The sequence below is a fragment of the Scylla paramamosain genome, chromosome 12 (assembly GCF_035594125.1).
Source record: "Scylla paramamosain isolate STU-SP2022 chromosome 12, ASM3559412v1, whole genome shotgun sequence".
Classification (NCBI taxonomy): Eukaryota; Metazoa; Arthropoda; class Malacostraca; order Decapoda; family Portunidae; genus Scylla; species Scylla paramamosain.
The window spans coordinates 3,860,001-3,872,500 of NC_087162.1; the positions used below are offsets into that span (position 1 = coordinate 3,860,001).

At 43.9% G+C, this 12,500-nt stretch overlaps 1 protein-coding gene and 1 long non-coding RNA gene across 3 annotated transcripts in view; one reads left to right on the forward strand and one right to left on the reverse strand.

Annotated features, from left to right (window-relative positions):
• The window catches only part of LOC135105476 (uncharacterized), a gene marked incomplete at its 5' end in the record, with an annotated part of 7,112 nt that extends 1,770 nt beyond the window's left edge, over positions 1–5,342 (reverse strand). The window contains 3 exons of the mRNA XM_064013596.1: positions 1–2,970; positions 4,689–4,889; positions 5,157–5,342. The exon at positions 1–2,970 is cut by the window's left edge and continues 1,770 nt beyond it. Coding sequence (XP_063869666.1) covers positions 1,453–2,970; positions 4,689–4,889; positions 5,157–5,342 — 1,905 coding nt within the window. The remainder of the gene's footprint in view (positions 2,971–4,688; positions 4,890–5,156) is intronic.
• The window catches only part of LOC135105542 (uncharacterized), a 122,261-nt gene that overhangs the window by 68,852 nt on the left and 40,909 nt on the right, over positions 1–12,500 (forward strand). The gene's annotated exons all lie outside the window — the stretch shown is intronic.

The following is a 12,500-nucleotide window of genomic DNA, read 5'->3' on the forward strand; positions in this document are numbered from 1 at the left end:
TTCTGGCAACTAAAAAAAAAATAATAATAATGATAACTGAGTAACTACAAAATGCCCAGTAGACAATATTGCAGTAGAAGTAAAAAGAAAATAAACAAATTTCTTTTCTCTTTTTTTTTTTTGCATTTCATTAATAATAATGATAATAATAATAATAATAATAATAATAATAATAATAATAATAATAATAATAATAATAATGACTATGATATACATGTTATAATTATACACTCAGCTACTGATAGACTATTGATAATTAACAAGAGACTGGTTCAATACTGAAGACTCGGGAACACCACACACTACCTACTCGTATATCATCACACCTTCACACTGTCACCTCAACACCATCATATCACTATCCTCAACACACCACAACACCATCACACCAGTACCACACCATTTCATATCACAACTAACACTACTTTCATCCATCGTCATTATGTTCTCTTTTGAATATTCCGTTGAATATTTTTTTTTATTCACACCAAACACTTCGGTATAGTGAGGGGGAGAAGAAGAGAGGGACGGCATGGAGCTCATGGGAAGGAGGAGAGGGGAGCGGGAGGGTCAGGGACGCATAGAATGATATGATACATACCAAAGCTTAATACATTATACATATTCCAGCGGTCAGCTAGAAGTGTGTGGTGCCGCGGGACGCTGCGGGTGTACTCCGTGGGCGTCCGTGGGCGTGGAGGGTTGTGGGGGTATGAAGACGAGGACTGGCTGCAAAAGAGACTCTTTGGAAGTTTGTGACACAGAACAGAAAGGCGGAACAGGAAAGTGGATCCAATATTTTATGTTGTTATTGCTTTACCGACATGCATAGCGTGTTAACATCGTGGGAACTCAATTAACAATTACATCATGTGGGCTCCGGGATTACAATTAGGTTGATTCAACTGCCGCTGGAGTGAAAGGAAGTGTGTCCTCCCACGCACAGAGAGTGGCCTCGGGCAACGGGCTGGCGTGGAGTTCTCGGCCAGGTGTGGCGACTCCCGGCTCGCCTCCCAGACAGGTGAATGGAGCAAGGGGTGGTGCACCAGATACTGTAACGTACTTTGCTATTCCTGCTTGTATTCACTCCAGACTCTTAGTGTTCCCTCAACTTTGGTTTCACCCTTGCTTGCTTAGCGACCCATCGTCCCGCGGGTCAGGTGGAGTCGGGTCGAGAGAGACAGTCAACCTTGATGTCTTCAGAGCACTCCTGTGTCGTCCTTCAAGTCCTTGAGGCATTTGTTTTACTTGAGCTTGGTGGGTCTCGAACCCTGGCACACTCAGTCAAGTACACACATACACACGCTTATGTACAGGCCAGACACACACAAGCATTTATGTACAGCAACACTCACTTCGGATAAATACCAACAAACTGGATGGGGAGGGACGGTTAAGCAAGACCTGACTGGATAGGGGGAAGGGCAGGGACCAGCCTATGACTGCTGGACATTAGACTGTCGAACCATTATTGTCAATCCCCGCGGTGAGGACAACGGTGTGGTACACTGTGGTCGTGACCGTGGAGGGCGCTGGGCAGCGATCAGTGACCAGTGGCATACCCGTGAGCACCATGGGGGAGCGAGGCAGAGCCTTGGTGGCCCCGGTCTCGATCTCCTGTGCCTCCACGCTGAGGGAGGAGGTAAGCTCAGGCATCACCAGGTTGTCAGGACCCTCGTCCAGAACCTCGTGGCTGTAGTAATTCACCCACTTCTGAAGAGAGTGGATCATCTGGCGCACCTGTGTTGGTTCCAGCTGTTTGAGCATCTTGACCACGTTGCTCGGCTCAGCCTCGACTGGCACGCGGGGCACGAGGGTGGTGAAGGAGGCTGCTGGGCTCACTGTCGAGGTGGAGAGTTTGGTCACGGGCAGCTCTTCTACATTCCTGCGTCTCCTGGAAGACCCAAGAGACCGCAGCTGGATGGTCTGCAACCTGGTGAAGAACTGGCCGGGCTCAGAGCCACTGATGTACATAGTGAGCACTGTGCTGAGCCCCGAGGCAGGCGTGGGCTGCGGTTTGTTCTGAGGAGTCGGGGCACTGTCCGCCTGGCGGGCTTTAGGCTGTGGCTGGCTGCGGGCGCGTGGAGGCTGCGACGGTGTGCGAGGCTCCAAGTTCCCGCGCCGCCTGCTTGACGCTTCCCGGTCCCGCCGTTGTCCGAAGGGACGGAACTGTGACGCATTTTCCTCGAAATACTGTGTCTCTGGTGCTGGGACGAAGCGCGTGCTTGGGGGGCGGCTGCCAGTGGTGGAGCGCCGGCGATCAGTGCGGGACAGCGTGCGGCGGCGAGTTGAGGCCGAGAAGCGCTCTGCCTCCCGCGTGCTGGACTCTGTGGTGCTGATGCCGTTGTTTTCCACTCTGCTCTTTCTCTGATATTTACTGTAGCGGGTGTCGGTGGCTGCTCTGCCCGAGGACGGCGAGTCGCCACCGGTCACACTGGCCAAGCGGTCGCTCAGCGTGAAGCCTCGCAGCACGTTGAATTTTGGCGTCTCGTCCACTGGATCCTCATAATCGGGGTAGTCAGGGCTGAATCTGGTGGCTGCATTTTGGTTTCTGTTCCTATTAGGGTTCTGCCTAAAGTCCCGGCTGCTGCTGCTACTGGGACCAATGGGAGCCGGAAGCTCGTCTGCCGGGGGGTCGTCAATGCCACTCAAAAGCGAGGACAGCATGGACAACACCTGGCCCTGGTCGCCATCAAGGCCACCAAGTCCTCCCCCTCCGGTGAGACTGGTCAGGTCCAATTGAGACAAATCTAAGTTGGACAAGTCAAGCCCTGTGTCCAGGTTGAATGATGCTGTGTTGATGGGCTCCTGAAGCACTGAGGTGGCGCCGTGGGTCAGGTCGAAGAGCGTGTAGGCTCCGTCAAGGCCACGGGTGCGTGTCTCGGTAATGGTGATGTGCACCGGGAAGGTCTGCACGATGGACGGCTGGTGCACCGAGGATTCCGTGAAGTATTCAGTGGCGGTGATTACCTGTAACATACACGGTCTTAGTTTGGTGGCCTTCACCTGACTGAGAAACTTCAAATATTCCACACACACACACACACACACACACACAAGAAAGGCACACACTACGTATAGTAAACCTGACGTACTACAGTAGGCAGCAAAATGCAAGAGTCAGTGTCATTAGTTTTGCTGTACAGGTAGAGGTCCAGATGGGGTACAGAACAGCAAGACAAGGAGGGAGAGGTGAAGTATGTGGCGGCGTGTTGACAGCGAACTTAGAGGGACATGATGACAAGTGAGCAACATGAGTCGTAGATGGATGACTAGAAAAGAAACTTGTATATCATGTCTTTCTTCGGTGCATCTCAAATGTGCATGGTGAAACTGCTTTTTATGGGTTTTTCTTATGATGCGATAAAAATAAAGGAGGTGATTGGTGCATGCAAGAGTAGTGAAGTGGAGACAGCAGGTCAAGGAGTGTAAATAGTGCCAGGTACTACTCATCCGTCAGTGCCACCAGCAGCCGTCTGTTCGGTGGCGTCTTGCTCCCTCAGGCAGGTCTTCAGACACTCTTGTTCGTCCTTGTTCGTCACTTAAGTCTTCGGGAGCGAGGGGAGCATTGGCCTGTCATGGCTCAAAAGTTTAAATACCAACATGTTGATGAGTAAGCCTCTACATCTACACCATTAAAAGTTTGAGTGGAATATTATGACTGCCTTTTCAGTGGTCTACTAGTGAATTTGAGTGAAGGTGCCTAGTCGCTCTGTGTCCCACGCTTAGGGATGTGTGAAGATGTGTGAACAAGGATAAAAAAAAAAAAAAATAAATAAATAAATAAAAAAAATTAAAATAAAACGTTTAAGAATGACGCGCGCGCGCGTATGTGTGTGTGTGTGTGTGTGTGTCAGGACCCCTTGCCAGCAGAGACGGCGAGGGTCTGTTGATGCTGACTCACTGGTGCCTCACAAAGCGGAGCTGCTGAAGGAAGGGCAAATAGACTTGGGCCAGGTTTGTGTCTGTGGTGTTTAGTGTGCGTCTTGACACTCGTGTCAGTGTTGTGGTGACTATTGCCTATGTCTCTGGCTGTGTTGCACAGGATTGTGCTGTGATGGCTTTGTCAGTGGTTCTTAAACTGCTGTTATTCGTTAATTATTGCAATAACATATCACTCTCAATGACGTCCAGTTAAATTATTCTGTAACTCTGCCTTTAGAATTGAATATTTCAAATAACGATGGAATATGTACTGTGCTCTACAGAAATGATGATAGTTCAATTCGCCGGTATTTTTTTTATTTGGTTAGTTCTGTCAGTTAGGTTCATTTCACCGAAACTTTAATTTAATTCATGATGGATTCATCCATTTAAAAAGCACTCATTACACCATATATATATATATATATATATATATATATATATATATATATATATATATATATATATATATATATATATATATATATATATATATATATATATATATATATATATATATATATATATATATATATATATATATATATATATATATATATAATTCATTTATTTATTTATTTATCTATTCTCCTGTCTGCCTATTGATTCTCTAAGGAAACTCTTATATGACAGAGTCAGGAAGGAATACTGATGTGTGCTGGTCTGTTCTCGAGGCATCAAAATGCATGCTTAGGTGTGGCAGTGCGTTTTTGAGTCTTGGTGCTGGTCTTTCCGCGGACACGAAGACACGGGGATATCCTCACCTCCTCGCTGGACTCGGTGATGGTGGTGGTGATTCTAGATCCTCGGAAGATGACAGGGATGGTCTTGACGTCCTCTGACGTGATGGTGGTGACGTAGGACGTGGTGGAGGTGCTGAAGTGCGTGGTGGCTGGCACGTCCACGGTCACCGTCGTCAACGTCTTGGACACCGATGTTACTGTCCTGGTTGCTGGAGACACGCCCTGCAGGAGGAAGGAGAAAAATAAATTTAGTCGTTACAGTTATGAAGAGCTGGTGCTTGGTTTGTGTGCTTGCTGCAAAACTGTCTTGCTGACGCGTGTGTGCGGACTTTAATCTATACAGGAGGATTGACTCGTGGTAGAATTCATGAAAACCACACCCACAGTTTTGAGAGGTGGACTAAGCTTTCTTTCAAAAACCTGCAGCTGATAAGTTTAATAATAACACTGATAAAGCTGTGTGTCCCTGGTTGAGCCAATGAGGCTTACCTGTGAGGCAAGGAGGGCGGCTAGCTGCGGGGGAGCGCCAGCAGCCCCTCCGGGGATGTTGCCGGAGAGGTACTGGTACACCAGCAGGTTGGTGAGGAGGTCTTGATTCCCACACACCCCGCCAGGCCCGCTGGCGGCAGCGGCAGGATTGGCTCCACCTGCGCCTCCTGAACAAACAGACAGTAAGGCAATTAGTCATTTGGAAATCAAATTATGAACCTGTTACAAAATGTATAAGAAATATAAGTAGTGTTATAATTGAAAATTAGTAACAGAAGATTTTGTAATAAAAAAAATCTTAATGGTGAAGCTCATGAAGTAATGTTATTGGCGGCACGTCTCAAGAGACGCGCCGTACCACCTGTTTGCTGCTCCATCACAAACTCCATAATGTTATCTTACTGGTACACATCGACTTAGATAATTATCGAAGGTCAAACGAAACCGACATAGATATTATCAGAATGGTCTCCCGCCGCGGGACCTGGCCGTTGCCTCAGCCTGGGTTCATGTCGCTCAATAGTAACTCACATGTCGCAACAACTCACTTTGGTAACGGAGTTGCCGTGGCGCCCAGGTATCATAAAGAACTAGGGTACACTGGTCGGGCAGTCCCCGCCCATCCTTAACCTCCCTTCGAGTCTAAACCAGATTGTTGTCCAGAAGCAATGAAAGTACCTGCGACCCATATGATGAAAAGATGGCGGCGACCCGTCATAACGCGCGCTAAATACCTCAGCACTGTGTGGCGATGTGACCGAGACATTGCTGCAGGTCACATGGTAATGATAACCAGACGTGAAGCGGGAAGTGTGCATATCAAACAAGGGGATGGGTCATGCAAAGTGTGGTTGTATCCGTATGCAACCCTGCGTCTCTCTTAACTGGTTTGCGCCGACCCCACTGAACCCTGAACGAGAGGCACAGACTGATAACTTGGCCAACCGCCGACCAGTTCAGGTCAGTAGAAGGTGGGTGAGACCTTGACCTTGCCTGCCACGCTGCCCCTTCCCTCCTTCTCTCCTTGGGCGTCTGGAAGGAGAAAGGGAGAGATAGAGAGACCCAATAGGTGAGGGAAGGCGCCTCGCTAATGGGGACATTGGTGATAGCAGACTCCGCCGGTGCGCATTCCGTAGCGCCTCAAACCCTGGGAAATATGCTCCCATAGAAGTAGTAATAGTAGTAATAGTGGTAGTAGTAGTAGTAGTAGTAGTAGTAGTAGTAGTAGTAGTAGTAGTAGTAGTAGTAGTAGTAGTATTTGTTGTTATTGTTGTTGTTGTTGTTGTTACTGTTGTTTTCTTACTGTGCTTACATATTAAGATTAATTCACTGTCTATTTACAATACTTAGAATGATACCGATAATTATGTCGATTATCCTTAAACATTAACATATAAGGGAATTATACTTATGTATCAGGAAACATCACGACTCCTATAGCAAAGATGTCACACAAAGAGAGCTGAGTGACACCAGTCAGCCCACCATCACTAACTTCCAGTAAAAAGAAAGAATGAAGGGAGAGGACATTTTTACTTGTAGTCATTAACCCTTTGACTGTTATTTGGTACATCTTTTCTTTGTTATTGACCATTCTGAGACACCTTTACTTGTTCCACAGCCACCTCCAGTCTTTAAACTGGCTAGAAATTATAAAATCTATTATTTTCATCTACTTTTTTTGTAGATGCTTATAAAGAATTCATGCAATGCTTTGGTGTTTTTAATTGTTATCGCAGTGAAAGGGTTAATATAAACCAGACTGAATGAAGCAGTTAAAAATAAATTCATAGCTAAAATGAATTGACAGATACAAATAAATTGATTGATAGTTAAAAAAAAAATGAGAACAAAACAAAATAAAAGAAAATCAATTAAGGACAAGTTGGGAAACCTTAGCACTTATCTACGGAACAACCTTGACCACCGCTGCCTATACACGAAGGCAGAGTGGTGCACGCGAGAAAGGGACTGCGACCTTAAAAAAGAGATTAGTCGATGTAAACAATCTTATAAACTGGTAAACATGGCCGAGTTAGTTTTTTTTTTTTTTTTTTTTTTGTGTGTGTGTGTGTGTGTGTGTGTGTGTGCTAATGGCTATCATATGTGTTACACCTGTTTGTTACTTGTTACTTTCATTCTCGTGGTATTGCTAGAGAGAGAGAGAGAGAGAGAGAGAGAGAGAGAGAGAGAGAGAGAGAGAGAGAGAGAGAGAGAGAGAGAGAGAGTATTAATCAATTCTTTCTTAAAATACACACTCATCCCGCTGCTCCTAGGTATACTAAAGGTGCATTAGAGACTGATGCGGCTTACCTGCGTATAGAAATTTCCCTAATCTCTCCAACCTTATAAAATTTGATGGCGTATTTCACCTGTGTATAGAATTTTCTTTAATCTCTCCATCCTTATACGTAAAATTAGGTAGTGTATTTTACCGGCGTATAGAATTGTATGTCTAATGTGTACATCCATATAACGTTGCGTAGTTGTGTTAGTGTGTTTCATCATCGAATATTTTTTTTATTATTATGCAAGAGGGATACTGGTCAAAGGAAACAAAAATTTATATACAAGGAAAGCCCACCAAGGCGCCAGTCCCCATAGTAAAAAAAAAAAAGTCAAAAGGATCACTGCTGTTTACGGGAAAGCAATTATCAGCACCCAAAAGTTAAGCATTGGTCCAAGTATTTCATCGCTGAAGGATAGATCACCAGTCCTTGCAGAAAGTAACCATTGCACCACGCTGCCCCGCCACGCCAGAGCGGCTGCCGTGTGACGTCAACCGGCGGGCCAGAGAGACGACTTATTAGAAATGATTACATGGAATTAGCGTGATTTTCGGTGGCGATTCGCAGTAATGACGCAATCGTGGCGAAAATTGTTGCCCGCTTGAGGGTAAATCACTGCCTCTCCACACACTCAGGCCGGGACGCAGCGGAGCGACCTCATGAACTGACCGACGCTGAGCTCAGGTTAGATAATAAGTAGCGGTGCGGGTGATGCCAGGTGTAGGAAGCCAGGTATAGCGAGGCCTAAATTAAAGGTAACGGTATCAGGTGGAGAAATATATAAACAAGGCCTAAATTATAGGTAGAAAAGCAGTTATTCAGGTACAGAAGGAATTTGAGAAACCATAAACTAGTGCTACAATGTGGAAATAAAGAGGGATTACAAAAATTATAAGTTATGCTGGTGCCGTGACAGTTGTTTGTATTTTTTTTTTTTTATGATTGCCAGTTGCAGTTGTGAGTGTCAAAGAAACGACCTTAGGAAGAGCCCTTGACGGTTTTGGAAAGAAAAGGAGGTAAAGCTAGAAAAAAAAAAAAAAATAGCAACGTAATGCTTTTTTTTTTTCACTTGATATTTCTCAGTTATCAATGTAAAAAATGTCCTGTGGATCTCGTTTTACAAGATTCTTACTTAATTACAAAAAGGAGTGAAGGTAATGTAGGTGAATATTAACAGAGGTAAGGCTTAACGTAACTTACGTTTTAAAATCAGACAGTCAATGATTACTAACTGGAAAATCCGGTATATTTTATACTTCAATAATCTTGTGTTCCCGGGATGAAACCAATCACAGGCTGAACTCTTACGAAATGAATAATGCATCTAATAAGACTGTAAGATTTGTACACGTCCTCATGCTTCCATTTATCACAGAAACGACCGTCTTACCATATATCTCCTTAGTTTTATGGTGCCAGTTCAGAGTAAAACCCAAATAAGAGAAAACATACTAAACATCAATAGCTAGTCAATTAAAACAGCACACGTTTTCATGTTGGTCAGCAATTATTTAAGATTCAGGGAGCTGCCCTACACCATATGTCAAATGTGGAGCACCTTCATACGTAGCGCGTCTGTGTCAAGGTGAGGTGAACTGTGTCAATAAGTCGCCACTTCTTGACCCCCTTCCACTCCAGTCCCCTATGGCTCTCCCCTCCCACCATATCTGAAACCATAATCCTCCCCCACCTCTTACTCCTCCCTATACCGTTCCGGCCCACCTCCACTTAACTTATCCACTCTCGCACCCATTCTGTCAGGTGGAAGAGTAATTGATTCTGAAACTAACGCCCCCAAGGTTAGGTGATGTTAATAAGGTGGCAAGGTGACGGTTCCTCCCCCATAGGCGCATACCTGCCCTTGTCAACTCGTTTTAGACTGAACGCAATGGTAGGTTTTGCCATGTGTTAGTGACAGTGTGATGTAATGTCATTGTGTGTGTGTGTGTGTGTGTGTACGAGTATGATTTTTTTTTCTCTTAGGATCAAGGGTTAGTCATTTGCATACCATGTCATCTTTACTGTGCTCCACTTTTTCTTTACTACAAGGAAAGTAATGAAGCGAACACACCCACACACACAAAGGCTATTCAGTAATAAGTAAAGGCAATATTCATTATGATAATTACCTGTAATTATCCTAATGAGCGTGTGAAACGTTACGTCAATGCCATGAGCTAATTTTCTCCATCCTTATCTTCTATTTTTTTTTCTTTTGTTGCTTTTCAGTTTTAGATTATATATAGCTCAGTTTTGTCACATGTCTGGTCTGCTGTTCCTTGTTTTTCTTTTGTGTTCCTTTGTGTGCTTAGAGCCTATATTCGTCATCTTTGTATATTTCCCAAACATTTAGTAATCCTTCCCTGTGCCTGCTCTCCTTTATACGCCATCTCTCCTCCTCTTTCTTCTCCTCTATGTTAGGGATGAAGGAACCTCCCCTGACCTTTCTTATCTTCCGTGGAAGGTCATGGATCATAATACAAAGCCTTGTAAGGGCATTTGATTATCTTTCTTCTAGTTGGACAACAAAGACGTCTTAATGGTGCCTTTTGTGTTTGATATTCTGAGGTAACTTGTATGGGCTGTTGTTTGCGTCCATCCATCCTATCACAGTCCATCGCAACAGTCTATCACCTCACTGCCATCCACAACACTCCATTCCCTCACAGCCCATCACAACACTGCATCCCCTCACAGCCCATCACAACACTCCATCCGCTCACATGCTATCACATCACATCTCGCCTCATATGTCACTTCAACAGTCCCTTCTTATAATGTACCCACTGCTGCCCTTCACAACACTCACAATCATACTTCATCAAATCAGTCTTTCGCAGGTGAGAGGAAAGTGTAGATGCGTTAGCCGGTATCAAAACCACTGTATAGTTTCTATGGTTGAGTATCACGCCGCACACTTTTCCTCTGTGTTAAGCGTTTTCCCTCAGTCTTAAGTCCCCTGATCTACTGAGAACGCAACTGTCGGGTTTTGTAATGAGACTGGTAGCAGAGAAGAGGGTATTTAGATGAAAGGAAAGCACTTAAACGCAACGTAAGTAAGTGTGGTTTGTTACTGTACTTCTGACCGTTACTGTACAAAATAAGAACGTAACCTATTAATCTATAAGTGATAACCAACATACACCTGAATGTAGTGAGTTAAATTACTGAGTCTGCTGAATTGGATAATCACAGAAAGGTGTTTATTGACCATAGCCTCTTATCATTTAACTGACTAATTCTGCTCTTTGAAAAATTTGGCTAGTTTAATGAGGCTGTCAGTAGTTATGACCAGAACAAATACAAAGGGAAGGTTCATACCATACAAAAAAAGAAAATAGAAAGGAAAAGGGAAGGACGACCTAGTATTTACTGCAGGGTGGTTGGTAACTGGTTAGGTGAAGGTTGTGGAGGTGATAGTGTTGCTGACTGAGTTATTTTAGGGCAGTGAAAAGTAAGGAGGTCAAGTTAGGGGTGAGAGAGAGAGAGAGAGAGAGAGAGAGAGAGAGAGAGAGAGAGAGAGAGAGAGAGAGAGAGAGAGAGAGAGAGAGAGAGAGAGAGAGAGTGTGTGTGTGTTTGCTTTGTCATCAGTTTAATCAAGTGAAAATAACGTTAGGTAGTATATGACTGACTGACCTTCGTGTGTGTGTGAGTGTGTGTGTGTGTGTGTGTGTATGCATGTGTGTGTATGCATGTGTGTTCTTTGTCTTAACATTCATTGCTCAAAGACTTACACAAGAATTCATGAACGTATGTGTGCGCTACTGAACTACACACACACACACACACACACACACACACACACACACACACACACACACACACACACACACACACACACACACACACACACACACACATCCCTGCAGGCTTGGATTACGGTGCCCGAGTGGAAATAATTACTTGCCAGATAAATGTGTACAGCCACCCAGCCCATCACCCTTCTGGCAGAGACCCGTTTTTTGTGTCCGTGGAGGGGGCCGCTACAAATCAGGTGGTAGGCGAATTATTTATGACGTCTAGAAGAAGCAGAGAGGGACGACAAGATAAAGAATAAGTATGGGGTCTTTGAGAACGAGTATAGGAAAGTAGTAGTAGTAGTAGTAGTAGTAGTAGTAGTAGTAGTAGCAGTAGTAGATGATAGTGATTATAGTGATGATACTCGTAATGATGAAATACGGGTCTTAAGAGGAAAAGAAAGTAGTATTACAAGAACAAGAAAAAAATGAGATGAAGTATTTGTAGAAAGTGGTTTTATAACAACAACTACAAGGTATTATAAGTAGAAGAAACAATTAGTAGGAGAGGAAGAAGTGTTAACAGAGGAAAGTAGCAGAGGAAAATAGTTTCATATGAAAAAAAAAAAAGCGTTCACAGAAGATACAAGGATTTTGTTTAAGAATTTCCTTGTTAATAGTAATTTTTTTTTTTTTATTTACAGAGGGAAATTCTCGTGCTCGTTTACAATACACAGTTTGGAAATTTCCGAGATCACATTCTGTCTTATCTATGTAAGATAAGATAAGATAATTTATTTGTCACATTGTTGTACTTTAGCGTATACTAGTGAAATTCTTTATGGCTACAGGCTCCAGAGAAAGTAAAGACAGTTTAATTATAAAAATAGACGTAATTAAAAGCATCAATCACATAAAACATACATATTTATATAACACATAACACATGTTCCTTATGAATAAGAGTGGTTAAAAAACACAATGCTGCTGGTAATAAAAGATTTCTTATACCGATCTGTTTTTATCATGGGCAGTGCCAACCTTCTTCTTGTTCTTAAGAATATGAAACAGTTGTTTAGAGGGTGAGTGTAGTCTTGCATTATTTTATTCACTTGTTTTAGTACAGCCTCTTTAAACGGTATATCTGGTGTAGTCACTTCTGCACCTAACCTTTCATCTTTTCTAACTATTTTATGTAGTGTGTGTGTGTGTGTGTGTGTGTGTGTGTGTGTGTGTGTGTGTGTGTGTGTGTGTGTGTGTGTGTGTGCGCGCGCGTGCCTGCCGGTGGTTAGGTTGGTTGAGTCACCCCCGTTCACCAC